Source organism: Echinops telfairi, unplaced genomic scaffold (assembly GCF_000313985.2).
Source record: "Echinops telfairi isolate 266 unplaced genomic scaffold, ASM31398v2 ScPeMD7_53;HRSCAF=182, whole genome shotgun sequence".
Classification (NCBI taxonomy): domain Eukaryota; kingdom Metazoa; phylum Chordata; class Mammalia; order Afrosoricida; family Tenrecidae; genus Echinops; species Echinops telfairi.
Genome location: NW_022103951.1, coordinates 13,694,849 through 13,710,793, shown reverse-complemented (window position 1 = coordinate 13,710,793; position 15,945 = coordinate 13,694,849). Strand labels below are relative to the sequence as shown.

General features: G+C 38.9%; 1 protein-coding gene across 1 annotated transcript in view; it reads right to left on the bottom strand.

Annotated features, from left to right (window-relative positions):
* The window catches only part of FANCB (FA complementation group B), a 24,450-nt gene extending 9,847 nt beyond the window's left edge, over window positions 1–14,603 (bottom strand). The window contains exons 1-5 of the mRNA XM_045290759.1: window positions 14,542–14,603; window positions 10,789–11,787; window positions 6,771–6,923; window positions 5,955–6,053; window positions 312–440 (exon numbers count right to left, since the gene is read on the bottom strand). Of these exons, the coding sequence (XP_045146694.1) occupies window positions 312–440; window positions 5,955–6,053; window positions 6,771–6,923; window positions 10,789–11,715 (1,308 nt within the window). The 5' untranslated portion in view covers window positions 11,716–11,787; window positions 14,542–14,603. The remainder of the gene's footprint in view (window positions 1–311; window positions 441–5,954; window positions 6,054–6,770; window positions 6,924–10,788; window positions 11,788–14,541) is intronic.
* Window positions 14,604–15,945: the final 1,342 nt, after the last annotated feature.

Here is a 15,945-nt window from a genome sequence, read left to right as displayed (position 1 = left end):
CCAAGCCATTTATCTCTCTGCCCTTCAGTTAATCCCACTTGTGTTTATCGGCCAGGCACAATAAACTATCTCAATTACCAATAATTGGGACTTTAATATCTTACAGATTTATTTACACATTGGTAAAATATTGGCTATATAATAAAAAAAAACTATACAAGGTCGTAAATGATAATGCTATACACAATAACCCTGCCAATTTTATTCTTAATCTTCTGAGCAGGAGTTTCTAATATATTTGCCTTGAAATAATTCTCCAATAGCTTGCTCATTTTCAACTCATAAAATGGTCAGATAGCTGCTACTTTTACCTCATTTGCACTAGATGTCGAACCAGTGCTCCCTTCAACCAGGTTTATGAAAGCGCTGGAAGATCTGGATATAACTTCTTTCTTAATCGAGAGCTCCTTCTCTAAATCCTTAGCATTAGACAAACCACTCTGCAAAATAAAATGAAAAACAGTGGCTAGAGACAATTCCCAATGAGAGCAGGCATACCATTCATCTATCAACTGCTTTCTCCAAGCGGGTGACCAATTCACTTTTCTATAGAAAAACAGAGACTGCTTCTCAGGGTTAAATGGTGTTCTTTCTAATGTGTCTCTATTTACCTAAAAAGAAAAAGATAGCTTTTTCCTTTGAAAGAGAAATAATATAAGACAATTTATTTGTAATATGGAATATACATGGTGAATTAAGAGACCGTCAGTGCATTATAACATCTGTTTCATCAAATCAAGGCCTACCAACATTCCCACCCCTACAAGAAAACAACTTTTCTGAGTACTGAAATAAGTTCTGCTTTAAAAGCAGAGACAGCCTGACTAGAAAGGATCGCTTCCAGTTTCACACGGTTTAAAATCCTCTATTCACTAGGATCCCTATAGCAAAAGTTGACAGATAATGCACAATGGACCTAAAACTTATCTATTTATTTTCATGCTAATAACCTCAGTACTAGGGTTGCTGCTTAACTGTTGAAGGATGGAGAGGTAAGAATATTGAATCTGAACTGGGCATTGAGCAATCATTCTTTTTACTATGCCAGACAAATAGATTTCAGAAATAAAGATCAAACTTCATGAAATAAATCTTGCTACTGACAAGTCTAAAAAGAGCCATGTCATTATATTAATGGAAGTGGTTTTGTTCCTGTTGGATCCCTGAGATTGTTTAATCATCAGTTCAGTTTTTAATACAGTAAGTAGTTTTAGATATAAAAGGAAAAATATGTTTGTTTGCATTTATTTCCTTTAAATTGAAATTTGGGGGAGAGCAAACAGGCAGGTAAATTATTTTTCTTGTGATCAGTGAATAGAAGTAGGAGGGTAAGGCATAAAGTTGGGCACAAAGTCTGTTAAGTGTCTGCTTGTGGTCCAGTGAATTACTTGACACCACTGTTCTATCTAAAATCTTTGTAACATATACTAAAAAACTGAGTGGGACCTTGTAGATAAAGTGTATGGAACGGCCTGTGCATAAAATGAGCCATCTCAAAGCAGAAAATGAATTTCACTACTATCAAAAGAGAAGAGTCTAGATCTATGTGCATCCTTTGGACATCAATATCCCTGTGCACTGAACTGCCTTGATGCAGGAGATATAGATAGAGAGCTGTGACCAGAGGAGGGGTAGCAGCAGAACTAATAGCATGGAACAGAGTGGTGGGCTCCTCAGCCCATGGTGAAAGTAAAGTTGAGTGCCTTCAGGCAGAAGGCTCACTTGTGGAGGGAGCTGCCTCCAGGCACTTAGTCAGTGAAACAAGGTTTGTTGACCATGGAACCAGAGCTGAGACTTACGTGGAGTGCAGTACCCATTGGACATTTATGGGCATTGGTTAAAAAATTTATAACATTGTCTAAGTAGGGCAGAAGCTAAAGGGCTTGGTATCTGAGAGGCTGAGGACTAGAGAGAGGTCTGTCTGCAGGCATAGGTGAGCACAGGAGCTCTTGACAGAAGAACTATATCCTGAGAATTTCTGCTCTTGAATTATAACAAGCTAACTTCCTTAGCAACCCCCATAATCATATTCTGTGAATTCTGTGTGGTCATTGAAATGGATTATGGAACCTAACAGAAGAGACTGCTGTGGGAGGCACAGTTAGTATCAGAATTGGTAAAGGAAGTTGGAGGGGAGAGATATATATGACCTCTGTTTTATAGGAATCAGCCTTGGGCTGGTGTTGAGTTCAGATGCCATCTCTAAAACATTTCAACAGTAGCGAACACTGTCTGTAAAATGTCATACAAGTTATGTGAGCTCTACATCATTCACTTTCAATCACCTAGCCACTGAGTAACTCATGACTTAGGGATGGGAGTTGTACCCTTGAGAAGTATATAGCCAAATCTGAAGCTGTGGGAAAAGTAAAGAGCGGAAGAAAGGAACATGTGGGCAGATGAAAAATGTTCCCTTAGAAATTATTATTGGTATTCTCCTACCCCTCCTCTCTTCATCACAGCCACCACTCCAGGACAAAATTGTGAATCACCAGAGTAGTTCAATGATATATGTTGCCAAATTTTACTACAAAATTATGAAAATAAGATAAGTGGTTAAAAAAAGAGAACAATATAAAAGTAACCATCACCCTCCTTTCTGAGACCCTCAGTCCCTATTTGCAAAGTCAAAAGATTAAATCCCTTTCCACAAGTTTCCATGCCTACAGTATGAAATACTTGCCTTCTCCTCTCCATAAACCAATTAACCATCCACCCCACACTAATAACACTTGTATGACACTAAGCCTTGTTCTTTTGTGCTTTTTATTGTCCTTGGAAATGGATCGGTGCTCAATTATTAATGTAAAACATTTATGAATATACTTGAGAACTACACTGATATATACTGTATATCTTAACTTTTTTTTATCATAATCTTTTTACATAGGAAAAAGGGGGAAAATAATGAAAAAACATTCTACAATCATTGTTCCATGTAAATTTGCATATAAATAAACAAGTCTATGAGAAAATCCATACCAGTATGTCAAAATTGCTTATATATGAGGGAGTACAAAAAAAACAGTATTTTTTTCAAAGCTATGTATTTAAATTTTTTAATAAAACAACTGATCACCTTCAAAGTACTCTTGATTATACTTAATACATTTGTCAAATCTGCGCGATTCCATTCTTGGAAATATTTTTCACACTCATCTGTTTGAATGTCTGACAGCACCTCCCTCATTTTTTTCTTTACATCTTCTACTTCATCAAATCACTGTCCTTTCATGTCCCTCTTCATTTGCGGAAACAAAAAGAAGTTGCACAAGCAGGATCAGGTGAGTAAGGTGTGGTACAAGAGAGGCATGCTGTTTTATGCCAGAAACTGATGCACTGAGATGGCTGCATGAACAGGTGCATTGCCACAGTGGCAAAGTCAGTCTCCCGTCTGCCACAAATCAGGCCTTTTTTGTCAGATACTGTTACGCAATCTTTTCAGAACCTCTAAATAAAAAGCTTGATTAACAGTCTGTAGAATAAAGTCCAAATGCACTACGAGTCGACATTTTCATACATTCTGGAAGTTGATGGACTTCCAGAATGAGGTTTGCCATCAAGCGACATGTCACCTTTTTTAAACGAGAAAACCACTCGTATACTTGAGTTTTTCCATAGTGCTGTCCTTGTAAGCTGCGTTCAATATCACAACAGTTTCTGTGGCATTTTTCCCGAGCAGGAAACAAAATTTCATAGCCTCATGCTGTTCTCTTATATCGGCCATCACAAAAAAACAAGTTTCGAGCGAAACTGCTTTCACAAAAAATTCACTGTGACCAGACAGAACCTTCCCAGGCGAGGCCAATTGGTGCACTAACTCAGATCCAGTTGCTCTATGCTTACCTAGTGGGAAATAAACGTGTACTACGAAAGCTCCACTCTGCCCAGTGCAATTCCGGTGTCTGTTTTTTGGTGGAGGTGGGGAGGTACCCCCTCTAATCTCAGTAGAGGATTCAGAGGTAATCCTATTTTCTTTGAAAATATTTCTTTCACTGGTTATAGTTATTCTAATAATTGCTAAAATATAATTTCATGTCTATTGACTCTAATAATAAAACATAGGAATTGTTTTTAAAAATGTTATCTGGGAGAGTTATAAGTAAATATTAATCCTATCTATGAGCGATAGCAATGTGAATATATAAAAGTTAAGACTCCTGCTAGTGAAATAAACATAGCTAAACACTAAAAAGCATATATTTCTATACTTAGTAAGGATATTTTACAAAGAATATGTATGACTTTTGCATGGCCACTTTGTATTTAGAAAACCTCAAGAGTTCTTTTTTAGGGAGGGGTTTATTTGCTGTGTTGAAAGCTTAAATGTTCATAATTCATATATGTGTTTTTCTAGGAGAATCCCAGGGTATATAGACCCTACCCACTACAAATTATGTTTTTTCAATTTCTTTTATCTTTTTTAAAATAAATCATTTTACTGGGGCCTCTTATAGTTCTTATAACAATCCATATATCAATTGTATCAAGTACATTTATACATGTTGCTATCATCATTTCAAAAACATTTTCTATTTGTATCCTTAGTTTCAGTTCCTCTATTTCCGGCCCCCATCCCACCCTCCCATCCTCATGAACCCTTGATAAATTATACAATATTATTAGTTTTGTATCTTATACCATCCGGTGTTTCCCTTCACCTATGCTTCTATTGTTCGTCCCCCAGTGGGCAGGGGGGGGCGGTTAGGGTCTATACATCAGTCATTGTAATCTGTTTCCCCTTTCTCCCCCCAACCTTCACCTTACCCTCATAGTATCACTACACCCAGTATTATTCCTTAGGGGTTTATCTGTCTTGGATTCTGTGTGTTGAGAGCTCTTATCTGTACCAGTGTACATGCTCTGGTCTAGCCATACTTATAAGATAGAACTGAGGTCATGATAGTGACAGGGAGGAGGCATTAAAAAATTAGAAGCATGTTGTGTGTTTCGTCGGTGGTATACTGCATCCTCGATGAGTCGTCCCTTCCTTGTGGACCTTCTGTGAGGGGATGTCCTACTGTCTACAGATGGGTTTTGGGTCTCCAATCTGACCACTCTTGTTTGTATTGATATGATTGCTTGTTTGGGTCTTCTGATGCCTGATCCTGTTACTCATGATCACACAGGCTGGTTTGCTTCTTCCATGTGGGTTTTGTTGCTTCCCTGCTAGATGGACGCTTGTTTAACATGAAGCCTTTAAGACCCCAGACCCGATATTTTCTAATAGCCAGGCACCATCAGCTTTCTTTACAACATTTGCTTATGTACCCAATTTGACTTCAGTGATGGTGTCGGGAAGGTGATCACCACAGAATTCCAGGTTATTAGAACAAAGTGTTCTTGTGTTGAGAGAGGACTTAAGTAGAGGCCCAATGTCCACCTGCTACCTAGATACTTAACATATAAATATATGAACATAGACCTATATCCCTATCATTACATACTAATATATTTACATATATACATGCCTATATTTAGAACTCAATAAATGCCTTTTGCCTTCTACTTTTTTCTTCTAATTCCTTTTACTTTCCTCCTGCCCCATTATCATGTTCAATCTTCATTCGGCTTCTGTACTTCCTTTCGGCTACATTGCACTTGATCAAACACCACCAGGTCTTCTACACCGTCCTTGCCATAGACTTTAGATCTCTTGTTGTTCCCTTGTCCCTGGGTTTGTTGGCTCCCCACTCCCTTTCTCCTACCTCCTCCTCTTTGAAAAAGTTACTGAGAATTAAATTACTACAAAAGCTATCATTTTTAGATGATACAGTTACACATAATGGCAGAATAGTTTTTACAGAGGGACCCAAAACATAAAGAGCCTTTAAAATACCAACTTACCCCCACTCCCAACACCACCCCTTTCCTGCCCAGTTACTAAGTTGCTCCTACTTAAGGGACTTTTCTATTTTTAACTTTATTCAAAAAAGAAAAAGAAAAACACTAACATGCAATCTTCTTTTCAGGCCTGGCACTGCCCACGATTCAGAAGGTTCATCTTGGCTGTCTCTAAGTAAAATATCTTCATCGAATCCCAACGTATCACTCTAATAAATTAAACACACAAACCACACATTTTGAAATAAACTGGAAAACCATAAGATTGATGAAAAACAAAGTTTTTCTCAGTCAAAGGGTCATTTTCCACATCATACACTAGTTTATGAAAGGCATGTCTCTTGTACAGTTATCATCTTGTAATATATAAAAAATTTAACTGTAACAATTACTGGCTCTCTGGATTTTCCCAAAGTCCCATATTTAAAGAAGGGTAGAATTAGCCTTATTTTTAAATGGAATAAAGCCCCTGAGGTTCAACAAGGTTTTTAATGTATCTGAAACCTCAGGGGTATTCATTCCGATATATACAAAATTTTAAGATAGTATTACAGATTATGTCTTTTTATAAAATTGTTTCATTCTAGTTTATTCTTTGATTGAAATTAGCCCTGTATTATGTGTTGGCATAAAGGATGATTTTCAGAAACAGTACATTTACTTTCAGTATTACTGTCACTTGAGTGATATAATATATATAGATAGATAGATACTATTTTAAATATAAATCAAAAGCATAAAGCCAATTTGTAATATTTGTCATAATTCAGTGTACCTATCTGAAATATCCAAGTTGTATATTTGCAAATTTCAAAAAGTTTAACTATGACATCACAAATACTTGAATGCTGGCACAAAAGCGTTTAAGCACTTACATTTTCTAAAATGGTTCTAAAAACAATGTATAAAAAGTAAACAGAACTTACTGAAAAGTTTATTTTGATGAGATCCGTTATTAGAAACAAAGACAGGGAATTTGTGTTCAAAGGAGTCTCCAAAAGTATCAATAATTGTTCTGTTCCAGCTCCAAAATAGTCATCAATATAGAATGAGATAATTTTGCTCCATTTGGCGGCAACCTGAAAGCGAAAGGGAACGAAGAATCCGGAAGAAAATCAGATGTGAATCAGTTACCTATATACTTGAGTATAAGCCAACCCGAATATCAGTTGAGGTACTTAATTTTACCACAAAAACTGCATTAAAAATGGGCTGAAAAACTCGGCTTATACGAGTACATATGGTAAGTCATTTTGCTTCATATGGCTACAATCTGTTATCCTCAATCTTACAAATAAGTAATGCAAATAGTAGTGTAAATAAAAAATAAATAATAAAATCAAGATATTCGGAAAGAAATAAGAAGTTATCACAACTTTATGGCTTCTGCTCCAGCAGAAAGTTAAAGTCCTGAGAGGCTGAGGATGCAGTTACTGGTCCTCAACCTCTCAGCCACATTGCTCAATGGCCTTTGCCTCCATGGACCGAGAAACCTGCCTATCTCACAGTCCCATAGTCTCAGACCATATGAGAAGGTGCTCCCATAGTCTTGGTGCTGCTTCTGAGTTTCTGATGCCTCTTGTCTTGGCCTCCACTACTTCACACAGAGAACTCGAACATGCTCTTCCGATGGTCCTGAGACTCGTTATACCAGTGGTTTTCAACCTTTCTAATGTTGCTATGCTTTAATATAGTTCATGTTGTGGTGACCCCCAACCATAAAATTACTTCATAAGTGTAATTTTTCTACTGTTATGAATTGGATGACCCCTGTGAAAGGGTCGTTTGACCCCCAAAGGGGTTGCAACCCACAGGTTGAAAACCACTGCCTTATACACAGAGGAATGGCTTTGAGGTGTAGCTTTTGTCTTTCTCAGCAGACCCCAAGCAAACAAAGGGTGTGACTTGGTTCATACCCTTTCTAAATTAGAGACTAATTCCACCATAATCCTGCCCCCATCAGTACAGCAGACAACTGTCTCTAAACGGGGATAAAGCCCCAGACACAGAGTCCAGAATTTTAGTACATTACATTAGGAATCATGGCTAGAGTAACCATATTAATTGACTACATCTCATTAACTCTGTCTTCTCAAGGTGCCTTTTGAAATCTGTTCATTTCTCTTCATTGTTTCTTCCAATTGCTTTAGTTATTCTATGTACAAAAGAAAGTTGTTGTGTCTTCTAACATCCATTTTGGTTTTTTTTCTTCTATTAACTGGCCTTTTGGTTTCTTCGTGTATGATTTCCCTTGACGCTATCCCGTATTTTATCTCCTTGGTGTTCAATGTATCAAGCCATCTTGAAATTCTTTCTAAATTCAGGTGGGATATACTCAAGGTTGTACTTTTGGCTCTCGTGGATTTGTTTCAATTCTCCTTAGCTTCAACTTGAACTTGTGTGTAAGAAATTGGTGACCTGTTCCCTGGCCTTGTTCTGACTGATAAGCTATTGAGTTTCTCCATCTCTGTCTACTGATGCAGTGGAAAGTGATTCCTGTGTATGGTTGCCTTTCCATTTTTGTTATTGAAAAAAGGTATTTGTAATGAATAAGGTGTTGGCCTTGCATAATTCTATCACGTGATATCTAGCTTTGTGTCATCTCTCACCAAGATTATATTTCCTAAATACCGCTCCATCTTTATTTCCAACTTTCACATTCCAATTACCAGTTAGTATCAATAGATCTTGGTAGTATATTTGGTCATTTGCTGAGCAATTTAGGTGTACAGAATCCCTCGAGGTAGTTTGAGAGATAGGTCAGTTAGATGCTTAAAGGATGGTGGTCCATCACAGAAAAAAACAAAAACCAAATTCAGGACGATGGTGGCAATTCTGATTCCTAGTGACCCATTAGGACAGGGTGGAACTGCCCCTGTGAGTTTTCCAAAACTTTAACTCTTTATGGGACTAGAAAGCAATGTTTTCTCCTGGGGACCAGCTGAAGTTGAACTGCCGACCTTGTGGTTAGCAAGCTAAGGCATAACCACCACATCGCCAGTGCTCTAGAATACTCTTTCAAGTCCAGGAGGCCAGCAGTTACAAGTCCTCTTGCAGGAACTGGCGTAGTTTCCTGAATTGGCTAACATACCAGTGGCAGGACTCTACAGTGGCCATGGGAGTGAGGACTAGATACCATTGAATGAATGAGGTGCAAGCAAATTATTTTCCTTATCCAGGTGAACAGGAGATCTAATCACCTTGAGTGCAAAGAACGGTTGGCAGCCCTGGCTCTTGTCAAATGTAGTAATAGATACCCTTTACTAAGCTTCTGTTATGTGTCAAGCACCATGGAAGACTATTTACAGTGTCATCTTTAATGTCCCCCTCTCAAAGGTCGAAAGCATGCAGTTTCCTTAAGATAAAAAATGCTTTCACAAGAATTAGGTTTCTCTCTTAAGGTAGAACTACTAAGTGGTTCCGTTGGGAATTCAAGCCCAGGTAAACCTATTTTTCCCATCACCCTGCCCCAATAAGGACATTTTCCTTTCGCATTCCTTGGGAAGAAAAGGGGATTTGAAAAGGACAGAAAAAATATTGCCTTTCAAAGTAAGCTTAAAAAATAAAATAAGACTATAATGTGCTTAGCAAAGATTGTTTGCAAAATGAAACAGCATAGCTTGCCAATTATTTTCTTACTGAAGATTTAAGTCCTGTATTACGGAGCACATGAATTAAACAAAAGAAATTCTTGAAACAGCTGCACTACTTTTGAAATAGGCATTTCTGACTAGTAATAATTATTTATCTTTGTATTATCTCCTTGTATCCTGTCACTTAATGAGCTGATGATATACATCTTAAGCCACAAAGATACAATAATGACTAAAAAATTCAGGGTTCAAGCAATATTATTAGTAGAGATATCCAGTTACAAACCTACAATTTCAATATTAATTTTCTGTGACTTTTTTACCTCTTATTGAATACTCAACACCAATGAGTATTTTAAGCCTTACATTCAAAAACTGCATAGATAAAATGTAAATTTTTGCTAAAGAGTTTCACAATTTGACATAATAAAATGCTAAGCAACAGATAATAGAAAAACTAATATTTAATGGAAAATAATTACTTGTCTCATGGAATTTCGATATTATTTTCAGAAAGAGACAAATAAATTTAAATAGATAATTACCAAATTTTAAGAAGCTGGACAATTTATTTGAGAAATCCATGAAGGCTTATGATGTCAAATAACTAGTAGTCTGACTGTGAGGAAAAGTATGGAGTTCCTGGGTGGTGCAAACAGTTAATGAGCTCAGCTGCTAACCAAAGATTGGAGGTTCAAGTCCACTTAAAGGCTCCTCAGAGGAAAAGTCTGGCAAGCTACTTCCAAAACATGATAATGGAGCACAGTTCTACTCTGATACAAAAATTCTGCCCTGAGTCAGACTTTGAGAGCAAATGGTAAAGTAAAAGTAGATATATAATTATCTGCACATGAATAAAAATTGTAAAATTATATTAAAAAATAAAGAAATGCATAGTAATTAGAGTGGTATCTTTATGCATTTCTAAACAACACAAAGACTTTATCATTCAAAATGGCAAGGCCAAAACAATTATTAGGTAGTATTCAGTTGGAATTTCAGAAAAAAGAACAATGTAATATGTTATTTTTTTACATAATAGCACCCCCGACATTAAGTTGATTCTGATGCATAGCTACCCTATGTAGGGTTTTTGAAACTATAAATCTTTATAGGAGAAGTTAGCTTCATCTTTCTCGGAGAAGTTGATGGGTTTGAACCATCAGTCTTGCAGTGAGCAATCCAAGGCTTATCCACTGGCACCAACAGGGTTCCTTTTTAAAAGTAAAGTATTAAGAAATTACTTTGACGCCAAGACACTAGCATGAAGTATATGGAGAACAAAAATGCTGAAAGGTCTGAATCCTCTAACTACATCAGTTGAATCACTATGCGTACGCAAGTACTGTACCTCAAAGCTCTTTTTCCAAACAGCGCAAACATCATTGGACTCAGAGGATACAATGAAAAGGGAGTCTTCAATATTGATATTCAAAAGTTGAACCGTACAAGAACCTTCAAATGGAAGCTGACACACTTTATTTATTGCACCATTTTGGAAAGAAATCAGCTGATTCTTTCGAGTAAGGGCTACCAGGGACATTTTTAGCTGGTTGTTAACAAACTCAGCTGCATAGACACATACTTCAGTCACCGTCCTGCCATAGGCACGAGGGATAACATATGTATCAGCTAGCATTTCTAGACGCTCAAAAGAATAGACCCCTAAGTGGGCTTTCTCTGTAGTCAAACCTGACTTAGCAAGTTCCTGGAGGCATCCCAATAAAACCACACCGAGACCATCAACCGTCCCTGCCCATACAAGAGAGATGAAGTAAACTGGCAAACTAGTAACGGTGCCAGTTTGGGGACTGATATAGGTTATCATGTTGTGGTATTTCCATAAAATTAGAGGGCCATTAAGGATCCTTAAGCTATCCTTCAACTCATAGCCTCGTGTAAATTTCAACCGACTTCTCAACTTAACTTCACTCTTAGAAAGGAAAAGCATCAATAGATTATAGTTGTAAGTGCTATTGCTTTCGCTTTGAATCAGAACACAAGGGACATAAAGTCCAGTCCGGGTGTCTAACACAGAGTGGCAACAAATAATTTTAAAATTGGATTCATTTTCATTCAGGAGATAAACTCCAGTGGCTACTGGATAAAACACTCTTATTTTTTTGCTAAGCTCCATTCTTTGGACATCTAATTTGGATATTTCTGTAGTCCCTTTCTTGGTTGACACTTTTTCTTTACCCAACTGGAATACAAAAATTTCCCCATTATAGGACAAGAGTCCTTTTTGATCATTAGATGGCATGGCCGGTTTGCTCATCTTGACACAGTATCAAGGCTTTGTGGTGATGTACTTTCAGAATGCAAAGTGATTCCAGTTGATACTTGAAATCTAAAAAAGAAATGAGAAAAGCTCCCATTAATCAGGCAGAATGAAAAAGAACCATGTTTCTTTTAGAGACCTGCCACACAGCGAATTATAATTTTTACTAAGTAAATCTTAACTTTTCAAAAAATACTGCAATGATGTCATACATCGTACAGACATAAAAATGTCTCACATGTCCCTTAAAAAACGCATTTTTGTCTGATCGCGAAGGACCACATCAAGTAAGTGCAATTGGTTCTGACTCAAGAATGACCCTATGCACAATAGAACAAAACACTGCCCAGACTTGCACCATCCCCACAGTTGTTAAGCCACTGTGTCATACATCTCCGTGAGGGTCTTCCTCTTTCTCACTCACCCTTTGCCAAGCATGATGTCCTTTGGTGCTCTATTAAACTGACTTCAGATTTCTTTTTGGCTCAGAGAATGTCTTAAGGCTCCACTTCTCTTTCAGACCTACCAAATCGAATTGGACTTCCTCATTTCCCAGCTGACTACCTTGTACTTGCTTTCTCCCTTCTGCCTTGGCCCCCATTGAATGACACTTGTTAGCTGATCAATTATTTGTCTTGTAGTGCAATTTCTTCCCAAATACAAAGGGGCTTCAGAATATTCGTAGAAAAATTGCATTATCATTTAATTCAATTTGCCCATAAACTTTTTCAAGTCCCCTCATATGGTGTCCTGAATTGGACTGCTCCCACAAATCAGGTGCTTGAGTTTCACTTCCTGAGGACAGGTGCTTATTATAGACTCAAGATAAAAATAAAACTCTAAAACTAAAAGTTGGAGTTTCCCTAAAATGGCTTAAGAAATCCTCATAGAAGACAAAGAAGTTGTATTTTCTAAAACTAATCCATTATGACTACCTAAGGAAGTCACTACTCTTACTCAATAGTGTCTGCAGAAGAAAATTGGTCATTTAAATCAGTTGTTTGACCATCTGGTGCCAGGATTGAAGCCATAAAGGCTTGGAGGCAAGTGAATTGTAAAAACTATGAAACCAGGTGGAGATGCTCCATATCTGTTACATCAAAGTACATAAAATGAAACCAGCCATGCATGTATCCTAGAAAATGATACTATATACAGTACTGTGGACATAGTAGCTTAGCAATAAACTATCACTCTCATCTCCTCTTCTCTACCTGCTCCCTCCAAATGAAAATGGGTTCCCTTTAAATGCTACCAAATTGTGGGTAGTATAAATTGCAGAGACTTTACAGATACGCCAAGTCTGGTTCCGGAAGATCTTGTGGAGACTGTAATATCTAGCTGGATGCAAGCCAAACAAAGTCTAGAAGACATAGTATCAATTATAACCAACACAAAGTATCTGGGAGGGGTGGTACTTCAAAACAATTAATATGTGCATGTATGTTCAACTACAACTTTTAAGTAAATTTAAGGAAACAACACTGATAGATATCCTTTCTCCAACAATAAAGGGCACTCTTAACCTAAGTATATTAACTTGACAAAAGAAGAGGTTCACTGGCAAAATGTCTGTCTGCCTTTATAACCAGAAGTCATTTGTTGGGGGCTTAACCACAAACTATCTCTTAAACTGTTACCTAAAATAATAAATAAAAATACAACAAATTGACCATCATCATTTGATTCCTACTCATAGCAACCCTATAAGACTGTTAGAAATGCCCTTGTGAGTTTCTGAGGCTGTAAGTCTTTACCTGAGCAGAAAACCTCAATTCTCTCCCAAGTTTGAACTGCTGACCTTGTAACTGGTTAGTTTACCAACTCGTAACCCAGGGGTCCTAGCATTACTTAGCATGCCTGGAAGGCAGGTGAGCATGGGGAAATGGTGACACAACAAGTTGGAGAATTAGGGACAATTAAATTAAAGAAAAGGGTTTTTAAGTCACATGTAGAGGTTTTAACTTTGTCCTAAAAACAATGATAAATCTCTGAACGATTTCAAAAATAAAGGATGGACTCCTGAATTACAGATCCTTGTAGCAGTGCTGAGGAGAGGAGTGGGGTGAGAGTGAAGGAAGAAATGGAAATTCAGAGATTATTTTCAGAGCATTTAAGAAAAGGGAGGAGTAACTTTAGAAGGCAATTTGGCAGTAGGCCAAACTGCATGTATACAGCAATTTTATTCCTAGAGGTGAACCTAGAGAAACAATCCCACATCGGCACAAGGACATGGTTCTAGAATGTTCACTGTCATGTTAAAACAAACATACAGCAAAAGATAATCATTAACTACCAAAGAGAATTGAATAGCTGGAACACCACACAACCTTTAAAAGAAAAGAAACCCACAGGGGCAGTTCTACCCTGTCCTATAGGGTTGCCATGAATGGTAGAGTAGCATCACCATAGATTGCCATTGATGGTAGAGTAGCATCTCATAGGTTGCCATTGATGGTAGAGTAGCATCACCATAGATTCTCAAAGATATTTAATCTACCATCCACTTTTCAGAAACAAACAAACAAACACAGCCCCTTACCCCTGGGTCTTTGCCCCCACCCCACCCCGCGACATTTCAGCACCTCCCAGGGAGTGACATCCCTCCTTATGTTGGGAAACACTGCTCTAGGACAAGGTGGAATTGCCCCAGTTTCACAGGCCTTCATCTTTATAGTGTTCTCTCTGGAAGATCCCCTGGTGGGTTCCCATTGACCTGCATTGTTGAGCTTACTTAATCAACTATTAAGGCTCCTGGCCTTATAGAAAGCATCTTTTTTTTAAAAAAGAAAAAGGTTGGGGATGAAAGATGTTAGTGTTTACCATGAATAATTGTGGAAACATTGGGGACTGTTTTCCTCTTTTTTGGTAGTCTTCAGTCTTTTCCCACTAAAAAAGAAAGGCACGATTATTGTATCAGCAGCAACTTGTTATTACTTTCAATGGACAACCAAAAAATTTGCTCCAACCCACGAAACACCAAATCTACTGCCAACGCATGGATTCTGACTCATAGGTAACCCATCAGATTTCAAAGACTAATTTTTTAACGTGTAGTACATTTTTATTATTTTTCATTTTCAATAAATCAATTCAATAAAATAAATTTTTCATAAAATAAAACATCCTATGTGGCACACAACAGGCTCCCACAACAACTATCTGGCTCTAAGTGTTAAAAAGTAGTTTTTGTGAGAGCCAACTGCCTCAGCTTTCTCCCATGAAGCGGCTCGTGGCTTTGAACCCTGGACCCAAGCGCTTTAACCATGGCGCCACTACGCGCCTTAAAATTTGTTCCTGACTCGCCACAACCAACCCCACTGCCCTGGAGTCTATTTCCACTCCTAGCGACGCGCGCTTCTCAGCCTTTCTGGTAACCAGACACGCATGCCTGCTAGAAAGACTTGAAGGACATTTTCCTGGCTCCAAGACGCAAAAGAGCGTTTCAAGCGAAATCAGGCCCAAACGGACAAACATTTACATTCACAAAAGTTACCATACGATCAAGCCAAGAGTCCCTTTCGAGAAAGCCGGCTGGGCAATAATGCGCGCGCGCGCGCGCGCGCGAAGGGCCCCACGAAACGCCAGCTCTGACGTATTCTGTGAGGGTGAGCGCCAGAATGGATCCTTCCAGAAGGGAATTCCTGTCAGGCCACCAGAAACCAAAAGGCTACTCTGGTGAGGGAGGACCAGAGAGGGCCCTACCGAAGGGTCGCGCCGCCCCGCAAACCTCTCCCCAAGGCCGGGAATCCATCGATCGGAACGTCAAACTGGGGGTGGGGGTGGGATCTGAAACTGAGGCGCGAAGGCCTCTGAGGGGACTGAGGGCCAGTGTCCATGGAACTCAGCGCGGCTCCCTCAGGCTGGTCTCACATTCGGGGTCGCCCGCCCCCTTCCCTCTTTCCCCTCCACAACACTGTGATGAGGGGGCTAATCCAGCCTCCGTGGAGACCGGGGAGGAGAGACACAAAGGTCCTACCTCAGCTGGTACCCGCCCTCAGGTAGCGCAGCCACTCCCTCCTCTCCTCTCCCGCTCCGCCGGCCCTCTCAGGCCAAGGGCGCCACAACTCTGAACTTCCCGCCAGCGCGCTGCATGCTGGGAGGTTGTGCCGGGCCCAGTCTGACAGGAGTCGGTTGCTAAACAGGCTGAGGAGGCGTGACCGGGCGGGGCGGCGCTCGTGGGGGCGGAGCTATGCAAGGAACGCGCCACCAACCTGCCAATGACAG